A 14,502-nucleotide genomic window follows, 5' to 3' on the forward strand; every position below is an offset into this window, starting at 1 on the left:
GCTCTCCGAAGCAGAGCAGCCCTGTTAATTCTCTAATAGTTCTCATGGCGCCACCGAGCGCGCCAACCATTTACGCAACGCCCCCTCCTCTCTTCTCTCTCTCTAATCAAATTCTATCCGCTCGAAGGTTCATCCCTCCTTCTCCCTCACTTCAAGCTCCTCCACAACGTCTCGTTCAATGGCGGCTTTCTCACGACCCGCCAAAGCTCCAGGAGGCCCACCTCCACCCTCATCAGCCGGAGCCCACTCCAGCTCCCACAAGAGCGCGGCCCGTCTCCTCCGCTTCTCGCAACCAGACCGTCGCGAAGCCTTCCTCAGAACCCCATTGGGCCGATTCAGTAACAGCAGGCCCTTGTTCTCAGCGTTTTTTCAGGTTCAAAACCCTGTGGATCGGACCATGTGGGGTCGTCAAACGCGGCGACGGTCCCGATGGAGACCCAGTGGATCCTGTTCAACTCCACGAGGCTCCGGCCTTACGCCCTCCTGTGTCCGTTACGGTCCGCGGCTCAGTGTCCGGTCGCTCCGGCCTTGCACCTGCTCGACCGTGTGATCACTGACGATCTGGGGCCAGAGCGGGTTCGGCCGTCCAACCTAGCTCTCGTTCAAAGCCCAGTAGCCATATGTGCACTTTGGTGCAACCCCTATGACGTAATCAACGGAAGCGTTCACATCCCTGAGAGCCACCTCGACACGTTTAGGCTGCGTTGGAGGAGAAGCCGCTTCCTCCGATCGCGGACAAGTTTGGTTGGTGCACCTGGGATGCGTTTTATCTGACGGTCGACCCCCTCGGAGTCTGGCATGGGGTCAAGGAGTTCTACGACGGTGGGTTTTCGCTGCGGTTTCTTGTGATAGACGATGGATGGCAGAGCGTCGGTTTCGACGGAGGAAGGAAGGAGAGTCTTGTGATCGGTGGCCAACAGATGACCGCGAGGTTATACCGATTCGAGGAGTGTGGTAAGTTCAGAAGATACAAGGCTAGGAGTTTTCTCGGCCCGAATTGTCCTAGTTATGATCAAAATAGAACCAAGCTCCTTATCTCCAAACAATGTGAGATAGAAAAATTTGAGAAAGCAAGATACAGGGCGATGCGGGCTGGAAATAGTGATGAGGTAGTAATCCTTGACGCCAAAATAGCACGTCTGAAGAGAGAAGTCGATGAGTCGTTTGATGAGAGCAATGATGATGAGGATGATGAGGCTGACGCCGAAGTTGGGTTTAAGGCCTTTACTAGAGATTTGAGGGAGAGGTTCAAGGGGCTGGATGATATTTATGCCTGGCAAGCTCTTTGTGGAGCTTGGGGAGGAGTCGCGCCCGGGTCAACTCAGTTTGATTCGAGAATTATACCTGTGAAATTGTCCCCGGGATTGGATAACACGATGGAGGATCTTGCGGTGGTGAAGATTGTTGAGGGTGGCATTGGCCTGGTTCATCCTGATCAAATTGCGGATTTTTATGACGCGATGCACTCTTATCTCTCAAGTGTTGGGATCACAGGAGCCAAAGTTGACGTTATACACGTAAGCCCGCAAATTTATTTCATTAAATTTCCATAGTTATAATGCTACTCCATTCTCACGTTTGTTATCATTTAAATACAACATGTGTCTATATTCATTTTTCGTCTTAACAATTTGTTCTTGGATGCTGAAGATACTAGTATGTTGTTATTCATTGCTTATGTAGACGCTCGAATATGTTTGCGAGGAATTTGGAGGTCGAGTGAACCTGGCGAAGGCCTATTATGATGGCTTGACTAAGTCCCTTGTCAAGAATTTCAATGGAACAGGAATGATATCTAGCATGCAGCAATGCAATGACTTCTTTTTCCTTGGGACTTCACAGATATCTTTTGGGAGGGCAGGTTTGTTTTGATGCTTAAATTATGTAAACATGCCCTCCTGTTCTTTAAAAACCTGAGCAGGTATACCCTCATGCTTTAAGCATAAACTCGAGTTCGGTTAAATTTCAGGGTAAATTCAGATAACCCCCAAAAGAGTTTGGCTCATTTAGATACAACACCAATTTTTTTTTTCAAAATGACACCAATTTTCTGATAACCTTCAATATAACACAACTTTTTTGGTGTCATCTGACATTTTAAAAACTTTCCGGTGCTAGCTCAAAATGGGCCAAACTTCTGGGGGTTTATGTGAAACTTAACCTAAGTTCTAACATTAACCAACATGAGTTCATGTTTGGAGATGGTATGATATGGGTATATATGCAGGATTTTTGAGACATGGAAGGGTTTTCTTTTTTGTGATTCACAATGTTCTGCGAGTAGTATGAGAAGAGCCACATATAGAGGTATGTGTTTCATACGTGTTAAATTATAAAATAAATTGCGGATGTGCCCCCTTATACTATCACCCAATTGCGGGTAGAACCCCTGTAGTTCTATTATTGCAGGCGGATATACCCCCTGAGTGAAATTTTTTTTTTCGAACTCTTTTACCCTCAGAGAAAAGACAAACAGAACTCTCGAGGTAAATTTTACTTGGGCCAACAATAGAACTACGTGGGGTTAAATTCTATGCAATTACGAGACTGTGAGCTCATTAGGCCATCTCTTGCAAACAGGGGACGACTTCTGGTTCCAGGACCCAAGCGGCGATCCATCAGGAGTTTACTGGTTGCAGGGAGTTCATATGGTCCATTGCGCGTACAACAGTCTGTGGATGGGCCAAATTATACAGCCAGATTGGGACATGTTTCAGTCCGATCACTGTTGTGCTAAGTTCCACGCAGGATCCAGGGCTATTTGCGGTGGACCGATTTATCTCAGTGATTCTGTTGGTTGCCATGATTTCGCCCTCGTCGATCAGCTTGTGTTTCCTGATGGTACTATACCCAAGTGCATCCATTTTGCGCTTCCGACGAGAGATTGCCTGTTTAAGAATCCTCTGTTTGATGGAGAGACCATTCTCAAGATTTGGAATTTGAACAAGGTATTTTATGCTATGCTCAGATGGATTTTATAATTTCGGTGCTAATATAAGTTCAATGTTGATAGAATTGAAAGCTAACTGATTATGAATTGAGTTGGGCTACGCTACTGTTGGTAGCATCCAAGACGCCGATACTATAGATCCAATTTTAAAAATTAGATTTCTAAATTGAAAGTACACATCATTGGATGTGATTTACAGCATGTCAAACTTTTATATACAAGATGATTCAAAATCAATGTCTGCGATTTTTCAAAGAATAATTATCGCCTCTCGATACACGATTTAAAACAAATTAAATTTATTGGAAAATTTTGCTTCTAAGTAGACCGTGCACGTTATATCACATCCATCGGTGCACATTTTCAATTTGGAAATCCGAACTTTTACACTTCTACTTATAGCATCCGCATCTTAGATACTATTAATATTAGTCTAGCTCAACTCACTACTTATTTTCCATCGATGATCGGCTTAGCTCTTCAAATTTTCTTCATTCAACAACTCTTATAAGTATACGCAAGGCAAACGCATACGAATCTTTAATATCTTGAATGAACAATTCAGCTCTCTAGACGATCAGTTTATATGAAATATATAATGTTTAATCGAGTGCTAACTCACAAGTTTCCAACAGTATGGAGGTGTCATTGGAGCTTTCAACTGCCAAGGAGCAGGCTGGGACACAAAGGAGCACAAAATAAGAGGCTACTCACAATTCTACAAACCAGTCTCAGGTTCTGTACACGTCAAGGACATAGAATGGGACCAGAAGAAGGAGACATCTAAAATCAGCGAAGCACAACAGTACGCGGTCTATCTCAACCAAGCCGAGAAACTAATTCTGACGACGCAACAACCCGACGCAATCGAAATCACCATCCAGCCATCTTCATTCGAGATCCTCAGCTTCGTGCCGATGACAACGATCAGTGGTTGCAATGTGAAGTTTTCGCCTGTCGGTTTAACGAACATGTTCAATAGCGGGGGGGCTATTGTTAACGTGGAGTATGTTGAGGTTGAGGTGAAGGTTAAGGTGAAGGGTAGAGGGAGGTTCTTGGCTTACTCTAGCGTGAAGCCTAAGAGGGTTTGTTTGAATGGATCTGATGTGAAGTTCGAATGGTTGTTTGATGGGGGGTTGATGGTAGAAGTTCATTGGCGGGAAGAGAGTGGGGGTGTTTCTGAGATTGTGTTTGAGTATTGAGGGTAGGGGAGCAATTGTAGTTCTAAAGTGAAAGTTTGAGTGATAGATTTGCGTATAATATGAATTTATTGCACATTGACCCCTTTAGTGTTGTTGTTTCAAGCTATCACTGTAGTTTCATTGGTGGCGATAGACCCCTTGAGTAATTTTTTTTTTGGCTCTCTAATTTCATCCAGAGATGATATCTGTCAAAATTTCTCCGTTGGTAAATGAGTTCAAGTAATTAATTCTAAGGCGATACCTATCAAGTTTTCACCAAGGGTAAAGAGTCAAAAAAAAGTTAACCCAAGGAGTCTATGCGTGACAATGAAACTACAAGGGTACTAAGTTAAACATGTTGCAAGCGACAACTACCAAATGTTAGGCACCGGTTTTTTTAATGTCGGTTTAGGGCCCGTTTGGTTGGTTTCCTAAAAATCAAGAAAAGGAAATCGGTACAAGGAAATCAATAAAATAATATTTTTACCCATTTCCATCCCTAAAACTCACCCACAACATCTAATAAAATATTATTTTTATCTTCCAACTCATCTCATTTCATCTCCTTTCTTACATTTAAAAATAAACCAAACAGATGATATCTGTCAAAATTTCTCCGTTGGTAAAAGAGTTCAAGTAATTAATTCTAAGGCGATGTCTATCAGATTTTCACCAGGGGGTAAAGAGTCAAAAAAGTTAACCCAAGGAGTCTATGCGTGACAATGAAACTACAAGGGTACTAAGGTAAACATGTTGCAAGCGACAACTACCAAATGTTAGGCATGTCGGTTTAGCACCATTTGAAAAACGAAGTGAAGAAAATATAAAAAAATTGATTCAATTGCCTATAAATAGGCTCAAAATGTTCTGTGTTTAAAACAACAAAATTCAATCTTCACATATATAGAAGTGAGAGAAAATAGGGAGAGTTTACCTTTGTAAAGAGAGATTGTAACTCCTAAATTTTTCTCATAGTTGATTTTTCTATTTTTGACCGCATTTTTACCCCAAATTTATGTAGGGGGTTTTTCCATGTAAAAATCTGTGCGTCTAATTTATTATTTCTGCACTAACTTTAGCTGCGATCATGCTCTATCGGGCCCCATTTTTTTTCCAACAAGTAGTATTAGAGTTTGGTTTAGGGTACATGTATTTGCTTATCGTATGCTTTGTGGCTGCCACCAAATTTGATCCTCCACATGAGAAAATAAGCTAGATTATCAGTTACCATTTAAAGACACTGACCACTGTTCACGAGTCCGGTACTATTTACGAGTACGGATACTATTCAAGAGTACGATTATTGTTTACAAGTACGATTATTAGTTACATGAAATAGTAGAAGCTGTCGTTCGTGATAGAAGCAATGGTGGCGAAGTTTGAGATTGAGAAATTCAATGGGAGTAATTTCTCACTGTGAAAGTTAGAGATAAAAACTATCTTAAAAATAGATAAATGTCTAGCGAGCATCGATATAAGGCTGGAAGACATCACAAATGATAAGAAGTCGAACAAGATGGAAGGTATCTGTATGTTTGGTAACATTTATTCCCAGTTCAATGCTCGATTTAATTTCTAATTTCCTATTCCTATAGAAAAATACTAAAATCATGTAGAAAGAGGAAAATCGGCCAGATTGTTTAATAAAAAATTTATTTATTATTATAATTGAAAAGGCATATAATTTTAAAAATAATAAATTAATATTGTTCACCCTGTTATATTATTTATAGTTTCAAGACTTTTTCGATTAATGGGGTGTTTGGTTGTATAATTTTATAGAAAAAATTTCTCAAAATATCTAACAATGACAATTTTGTAATTAAATTTTTTTTGTAGATTTACGTAAAATGTGTTTGGTTCAAAAACGTTTACAGAAATGTTTTATATAAAGTACAAAAAAATATTAAAATTTACAGAAATCAATTTTCTCTCAAAATGAGCGAAAATCACCCAGAAATCTGACATCATATTGACACTTTTCTACAAATTTAGGGGGTGTTTGGTTCAATTTCTACAAATTATAGAAAATCTTGTTATTTTCTATAAAGTTATGGGTCATTTTCTTGTTTTGAACCAAACAAGAAAAATTATACTTTTTGACTTCTCAAAACTTTTCCTATAATTTTTTAAGAAATACAAGAAAATCATATTTTGCATGGAAAACATTTCTTATAATTTGTAGAAATTGAACCAAACATCCCCTAAAACTAGTAAAGCAGGCACATACAATGCGCCTGCCGATTTCATCTTCGTGTTTACGCAAATAGTATCACAAATCTTATATATACACAAATTAGAGTACATGTGCCACATATACAAAAGCTACATTTACGAATGTAGTATGGACATAAGTTTTTATGTGCAACTTTGACAATAATTTTTTGTTACTACATTTTGAAATCTAGCCGATGACTAAAATTTTCAAAAAATTTATATTACTACATCTTATCATATATTTTATTTAGGCTAATTTGCACATGACTCTCTTAGAGGGTGTTTGGGGGGCTTATTTTTTGGTCAAACTAGCTTTTAAGCTAGTTTTTTCATTTCTATCTGTTCGGTAAAATACAAAGTAAGTTAACTTATAAGACACATTTTAAAAAGTTGGTATACCTCAGCTTTTAAAAAAACTAACTTATAAGCTCAACTAAATAAGTTAGGTCTAACCAAACAAACTACTATACTACCCAAATATTTTTTGTAATATTTTTATCATAAAAGTCAAAAGCCGCTAAAAACTAACATTAACTTATAAGCTTATAAAAAATAAGTCTTCCCAAACACCCTCTTGATTCATTTATTAGCAGTTAAATCATTTCTTTTTTTTTTTCAGGTAGGAGGTTTCAATTAAAATGGAAGTGTAGGGATACATAAAAAATGGTCATTTGAACACTTTAAAACAAAAGTTTCAACCTTTATTTTTAACTTTGGGGTCCCTAATGTTCAATTGTGACTTTTGATAACTTTTGATAGCCTCAACTTTGTTCCTTCCTTTTCCAAAACTCAAAGCTTAAAATCCGATGACAATTTTTTCCCTTGTTAAATTTCGTATGTGAATATAATTGAATGGAATTAACAATTATTTTTTATTTCCATTACTGATAATCAACTTATTAAAGAAAAATTCAAGGTATCAGAAGAGAAATTAATGCCTTTTTTCTTTTTTATGGCATGATTCTAATGTCAAAATTACCGGGTCAGTTTTATCATGCGGTTAGATCAAACACAAGTTTTTTTGAGCAAATTTTCTGAAAAAGGACTAATTTCATGTAGGGCTGAGCTTGGTTCGATCCAAAACGAAAAAACCGACCGAATCGACCCGAAAAAATCGGTTTTATGAGTAGGACGGTTTGGATCGGTTTGAAAACTTTTCAACCCGAACCGACCGAATATAGTGTAATACTACCCATTCTGATCTCAAACCTTACCCGATCCGTCTCCAAAGAGTCAAAGACTCAAACCCTAAACTCATTTTCCGAATCATTATGAGTTAAAAACAATATCATTATATTAATGTTTAATGTTTCATAATCTCCTACTTTGTTGATATCTTTTTTTTTCTTTAACACAGTTTGTTGTTTAATACGAAGTTTGATGAAGTTAGAAACGAACAAACCGAACCGAACCGCACGGAACCGACTTACAACAGTTCGGTTCGGTTTTAAATTATAGACGGTTCAATTCGATTGTTCATATTTTGGTAAAAACCGAACCGAACCGACCATTGCACGCCCCTAATTTCATGGGACTAAGATTTTTTCCCCCTCTCTTTATCTAGAGTTAAAAATGAATTGTCATCAAAGTAATCTTTTGAAAATAAATATTTAGTCAAGCAGGGGTTAAGAATGTTCAGTGACCTATTTTCCTCGGGCCCACCAACTTGTGCTTTTTTGCTGGGTCAAAACGCAGGTCAACTTTTAAGGTTTCAATTCCCGGGAATGCCACGTCAGCAACAGACACAGACGATGAATGCTCTACGAAACCACGCCGATCCTTCTCTCGTCTTGTTCCTCTGCCCCCGGACCACCCTCGCTAGCCTACGCCTCCCCCCGCTAACCTGCGCCCCCCTCCAAAAAAAATCCCCAAATCCCTAGGGTTTCATTCGCCAGTCTAGGGTTAGGATTTTCGTATAAGAGATGCGGGATGTCCGCAACTGCCTGATGAAACTATTCTCCTCTGCTGGAGCCCTGTCGACCCGCCGCCGCCGCCGTCGCGGCGATGTTTTAGCGGCGGCGCAGCAGGGACGCGATGGACTGCTTTGGTATCGGGATCTCGGGCGGTGCGTCGACGGGGTTGAGTTCTCGATGGCAGTGATTCAGGCGAATCAGGTTCTTGAGGATCAGAGCCAGATCGAGAGCGGGGATTTCGGGACGTTCGTTGGGATCTACGATGGTCACGGTGGACCTCACGCTGCTAGATACGTTTGTGATCATCTGTTTCGAAATTTTCACGGTAATTTTCTCTTGATTTTTGTTTCAAAGTTTAAATTTTTGTCGAAATATACGTGAATTAAATGATTTTGGGAGGACTGGAAGGTCTTGAAGATTTTGCTGAACTGTTGTATGATTTTGAAATTAGCTGGACTTGATTGATACTGGGAATGAAGTTTAGTTAAGATTTAGCTTGTAGAAATTTTATAGGAGTGTTGGTAACGGTCTTTAATTTTGTTAAAATGTATGAGTCAAGCCATTATTTATAACTCTTTGTTAAATGTTATGGGCAAAGACGTGCATGTGGCCGTATTTAAATAGAAAAATAACTTGATGGATTTACTTATTATACAAAACATAGATATTTCTTTGTGTGGTTTCTTTTGTTTTAGGAAGAAAATTGAGAATGCATTTTAATTAAGATAGACTTATTTGAGCATATATGACGGTAGACCAGAGGGGTGTAAAATGGACACGCAACCATCTTGCAACAATCGTTTATTTTTCCTATGCACATTACACATGTGGTAACTTATATGGAAATTTTCGTTCGGCATCCCCTCCTCCTCCCCCCACGTTTATATGTAAGCAAAGGGGAAGTGATGTGATTTTAGTGGAGTCCAACTTATTGATTTCTAGTGGCAAGTTAATTTTTGAAACCCTTACAAAGAGGTTGTAGAAACACTGTATTTTTAAATCCCTTTGTAGACTATTTATGAACGAAACCTTTGGACAGTCTAACTTCAGGTCAGCTTACTCTCAATTTGGTAGAATGAACTGCATAGGAATGACTACAAGATACTAGTTCAACAATATAGGGTTTGCCTTCTAACTTCAATGGAGTGATCATTGGGATGCTGACGTAATAACCACCAACCTGCTGTATAGGTTTGGTGATAGCATCTAACCTTGGACCAAATGCTAACCCTCTAGAGTCTAGAGGAATCTGTGCCTTATAGTTCTATAGTAGTGTAGATTAATGTTCTGAGACTTGAGATTAACAGAAGAAGCTATTTTGTTGCTTAGATCCTTTGTTGTTTTTAAAAACCGTTCATAGTTGTGATTTTGTAGTTGGAGCTTAATAGCAGTATAGTTTATTGGAGAATTTAAGCTCAAGTCTTGGTGGATTATTAATTTGTTTAATTAAAGGAAGACATTTGGTATTTCATTATGCATGACTCATGAGTTATAGTTTTGGAATTTCTTCTTGACGTGTGCATTAGTTGTAATGTTCAGGTTTGATGTAAATTTCTTTCTGAATGTAGGTTGTTGAGGTTGATAAAAATGAATAAGGGGGAATAAATTATTTTTCCAACTTTTTTTTGAACTTTCTGTTTTTCGGAGGTTGCACTGTTCCCTCTCTTCACTTGTATTCATCTCTTCGTTATTGCCATCGCCAATTATTGGAAGGGACTCTAAGCGTCTCTTTTGGTTATATGGCTTCCCAGCTGTCCTTCATAATTTTCGCATTGGGTTTTTCTCAGAGTGGTATATTTTCTGAGTTATTAGGTGTGGGTTTACGCAGAGATTGCATCTGGACCACAGGGGGTAACATCAGATGGTATACAAAGAGCTTTTCTGGCAACAGAGGAGGGGTTTATTGCACTTGTTTCAGAGCTTTGGAACACCCGACCAGATATGGCAACTACTGGGACTTGCTGTCTTGTTGGCATCATTTCTCAGAGGACTCTCTATGTTGCAAATTCAGGTGATTCCCGTGCCGTGCTTGGGAGAAAGGTTGGCTGTACTGGTGAGGTTGCTGCAATACAGTTGTCAACAGAACATAATGCCAATGTGGAGGCTGTGAGACAAGAACTCAAGGCGCAACACCCTGATGATCCTCAAATTGTTGTTCTTAAACATGGAGTTTGGAGAGTCAAAGGCATCATACAGGTTAATTCCTGGCACAATTCTTTTGATCTTTAATCTTTAAATCTTTTGGTTAATGTTTGTCGTTTTCGCGTCAGGACTGGTTCTCTAATCTATGTTACATTGTTGTTTCTTTGTGCTATTTCTTCTGAAATAGCATATTCTAAGCATCTTCTCGTGATAGATTTGTATTGTATATTTGTATTCCTGAAGCATACATATCCCTTTGTTTGACTTTTATCTGACTTGGCCGGATTATATGATCTTGTTTTGTTAAAGACTAAACTAGTCATTTTGGATGACGTAGTCATGGTAAGGCATTGTATGCGATGCCCATCTGACTGATCAGTTATTGTAAGTCAAGTCATTATCTCTTCCTTTAAGGCTATTACTATTCCAGTGCGCGCAATGCGTGCATGATACAGTACACTTCTGCATAATAAAAATGCTTTCAAACTCTAATTCCTTATACAAACAATGAGATCTCTAATATCAATGAACGGAGATAAAATATTTATATAATTTTAATGAAGGGAATTAAAGCACTCACAGATTTGAAAAATTCACATATGCTTCTTCTTCTCTTTCAAACCTTATACTCAAGGTTTTTGTGGTGTTGAACAGTTCACGGGAGTTTTGTATTTTATTGCATTTGATTCTTGAAAATGGGAGGATTAGTGGGTTAGTTAAGAGTGTTTGGGCGAATTTTATTAGACTTTTTCCAAGTTTGTCCTAAGACTAACTTCCAAGTTGTATATAAAATTTGAAATTATTGGGTTTTGAAAATGAAGCTCACAGGCCCAAAAGCCTGGCTTCTCTTAAATATAGTAATAGATATTATTGGAATAAGTTTTCTCCCTCATTCATGAAGGATTCCTAATTTTAAGATTAGATTGGTCCATGCTACGCTACCACCACGTGACTATTAAAACGATCCTCATCCTTCCTAGCCAACATTAAGCCTTCTACGCTCTGCCAAGCCACTTTTAACTTAATGTAGACATTTGCAATGCTGGCCAGCCCGATTTTTAGTTGCCATCACAAAAATTTTTATGTTCTCAGGAAAATGTCAGATTTTCACACTGTAAAACAGTAAAAGGTTTCCTGTCAGATTTTCACAATGTAAAACCGTAAAAGTTATAGATGTCTGTCAAACACATTTAAGCTATGAACTAGTTATGCTTCAGAACTTGCATGGTTCTTAGAAAGAATAAAGAAAATTTTGTTTTTCTCATAGTCAAAACCATTTGGCATAGATACAGGTACTGTAGTTTTGGATTGTTCGTTGGGTAATGTTAACCTTTGCCTTCTGGATTGAGTATTACCATATAGATGTTTTATCTAAGTTCACGGCATTGTTGAAGATTTTTTTTTTGTGTATTGAATGCTTCATGTCTACATTTATTAATTTGTTCACCCCCAATAAATGGATCAGAACAGTTGACTTGGGTTTGTTGTTTTTATTTTCTGATTGAAAGTTTTCATGCTTTGATTATTTGGAATTAATTGCATGGGCTTTTTTGTGGACTGTCTTATCATTTACACAAGTTGTTTGTTCTCGTGCTCAATATTTGTATGGACATTTTTGACCTCAATACATTCATTCTCCATGGTGACATTTGTTTGGTCAATACTTTATTGCATGCCCTGCAGGTTTCTAGGTCTATAGGTGATGCATATATGAAACATGCGCAGTATAACACGGAACCAATCAATATGAAGTTCAGACTTTCTGAACCCATGAGCATGCCTATCTTGACTGCCAATCCAACTATCATATCTCATCATCTTCAACCAAGTGACTCTTTTCTCATATTTGCTTCAGATGGCTTGTGGGAACACCTAAGTAATGAGAAAGCCGTTGAGATTGTTCACAATCATCCCCGTGCAGTAAGCATCTATTGCCTGATAATATTTATGGTGTGCATTATTCTTTTGTATGTTATATCTCAACAAAATTTTGATTCCCTTCCTGTGCATATTTATGATTTCTATTTCAATGATATCTCTTGCAATAAGTTGAAATCTTCTAAAATTATCTAGTTGTTCTTTCTCCATGCAATTTTGAGGACATAAATAGCCAATTAGGCTTCTGTGAACAATTCAATAATATTATATTCCTTGAGATGTACATATATTCTAGAGATGTAGACACACCCACAGTCATTATGATTTGGCTAGCATACCACGTAGACATACGAAATGCATTCTATTTTCAGGCAGAATGTTCACTGACAGGGGAAGAAACATTTTTTGTAGCGGTCATATAACTTTTAGACCTGGGAGAAAAGCAGGTTTACATGACACCAAAACGAATGAGGGAGGTTATGTTGTTATCAGAGCATCTTTGTAGATGCTAAGATAGTATTGTGCAGTTGATATTTTATAGGGGAGCTTTCGATGATCATTTTCACTAAATTGTTATCTGAATATGTTCGGATAGTTGGTTCCAAATTGCATTGCTCCTTCTACCAGCTAAAAATAACTTTTATTCCTACCAGTACAGAGTTCAAACTTAGGCAGTTGGTTTTTCGAGGCCCCACAACTAAATGTTCCTAATCAAGGACACTCGAGTAAATCACGATAGAACTCAGGAGGCAGGGCTGTTTAAGAACTTCAAAGTGTGCTTTGAGTATTGAGTTATGGGTTTAAGTACTGGTGTATAGTAATCTATGAGGGCACTTGATTTGGTTATTTACAGGCATTAAGAAAAGCAACAAGTCATACCCTTGAGGCCCTGTGTCAAAAGCACTGGTTGAGGTACTATGCAGTTTTTCTGGTTGAACTAAAAGAGCGAAAACTTCAATTAAGATCAATTTATGAGTAAGCAATTAGATAGTTCATGGGAAAGGAAAACAACGTAGGATTTGACGTTTCTGCTCCGCTTGGATTTTCTCTGATTTTACTACCATTGTTTGACATATCACCATGAGTTTGATAAAAGCGCTATGTATACATAAATCTGCTGTTACCGAACTCGTTCTTGTTGCAGGGAAGTGCCAGAAGGCTTATCAAAGCTGCTCTCCAAGAAGCGGCGAGGAAGCGAGAGATGAGGTATTCGGACCTCAAGCGGATCGATAAAAAAGTTCGACGCCACTTCCACGATGACATAACCGTCATCGTGCTATTTCTGAATCACAATATCACGCCCCGAGCTCACACGCAGGTGCCTCCGATATCGATTCGAAGCGCTTTAGAACACTGATTAACTATATGAAGGGAAGGAATTTTATTCGATAATTTTTGTAATTTTAGCTATATCATTGTTTTGATGATTGCAAATAGAGAGCATTGACCTGGAAGGATTTATTACTGCAGCAAATTTAACTGTTTTTAACACTGAGAGAATGAGAGGTGAACCAGGACTTCTGTTGGTTTTAGTTTTTTAGGCGTGTACCCTCTTGAAAGTTGATAACGATCTTAATTTTACTTGAAATTTATTTCTGTGCCCAGAACTTTATTCCCAACTCCATGCTTCACAAAACAATTGAAAATGGTAATCTCATGTTAGTTTTATCTTATAATCACAAGAATGAACTAAAACTGGGTCTAGATTAATTATTAGAATGTAACACATTAACAAAATTTATATCGATTATCACGTTAAAAACTTATAACTGTAAAGTGACAAAGAAAAACTGAAGAACGTGTGTGAATGTGTAAGCATTGTGACAAATATTGTCAAAACTTTAAAGGAAAATGCTTGATAAATATGCCGAGAATATTAGGGTCTTAGTAACAAGGTCAGATCAGAATATTATTCTAATTTTGTTCAGTCGCGCAAATATAAACCTTTTTTTAAGGCAAAAAACAAGGGAAAGGTCAAATTTATATCGATTATCACGTTAAAAACTTATAACTGTAAAGTGACAAAGAAAAACTGAAGAACGTGTGTGAATGTGTAAGCATTGTGACAAATATTGTCAAAACTTTAAAGGAAAATGCTTGATAAATATGCCGAGAATATTAGGGTCTTAGTAACAAGGTCAGATCAGAATATTATTCTAATTTTGTTCAGTCGCGCAAATATAAACCTTTTTTTAAGGCAAAAAACAAGGGAAAGGTCTCC

The 14,502-nt window shown here is 37.9% G+C and overlaps 2 protein-coding genes across 3 annotated transcripts; both read left to right on the plus strand.

The window, feature by feature from the left end:
• On the plus strand, positions 430–4,152 carry LOC109831432 (stachyose synthase-like). Its single transcript, XM_020398754.1, is given in 5 exon segments — positions 430–702; positions 705–1,517; positions 1,684–1,861; positions 2,581–2,948; positions 3,586–4,152. Coding segments are annotated over 5 exon segments (2,199 nt in total).
• LOC109831891 (probable protein phosphatase 2C 36) lies at positions 8,129–13,877 on the plus strand. 2 transcript variants are annotated; one of them, XM_020399366.1, is made up of 4 exons: positions 8,129–8,586; positions 10,090–10,457; positions 12,087–12,323; positions 13,426–13,877. In XM_020399366.1, exons 1-4 carry the CDS (start codon positions 8,271–8,273, stop codon positions 13,636–13,638), a joined length of 1,134 nt encoding a protein of 377 aa, XP_020254955.1. In that variant the 5' UTR covers positions 8,129–8,270; the 3' UTR covers positions 13,639–13,877. The 2 variants fall into 2 exon arrangements, with proteins under 2 accessions (XP_020254955.1, XP_020254956.1); XM_020399367.1 differs by having other exon boundaries at positions 8,393–8,586; positions 10,074–10,457.

The sequence above is a fragment of the Asparagus officinalis genome, chromosome 2, assembly GCF_001876935.1.
Source record: "Asparagus officinalis chromosome 2, Aspof.V1, whole genome shotgun sequence".
Classification (NCBI taxonomy): Eukaryota; Viridiplantae; Streptophyta; class Magnoliopsida; order Asparagales; family Asparagaceae; genus Asparagus; species Asparagus officinalis.

Coding starts and splice junctions, on each gene's coding strand:
- LOC109831891 (XM_020399366.1), top strand. CDS start 8,271: ATGCGGGATGTCCGCAACTGCCTGATGAAACTATTCTCCTCTGCTGGA. Junction 8,587..10,089: donor TCTGTTTCGAAATTTTCACG/GTAATTTTCTCT, acceptor GGGTTTACGCAG/AGATTGCATCTGGACCACAG. Junction 10,458..12,086: donor GAGTCAAAGGCATCATACAG/GTTAATTCCTGG, acceptor CATGCCCTGCAG/GTTTCTAGGTCTATAGGTGA.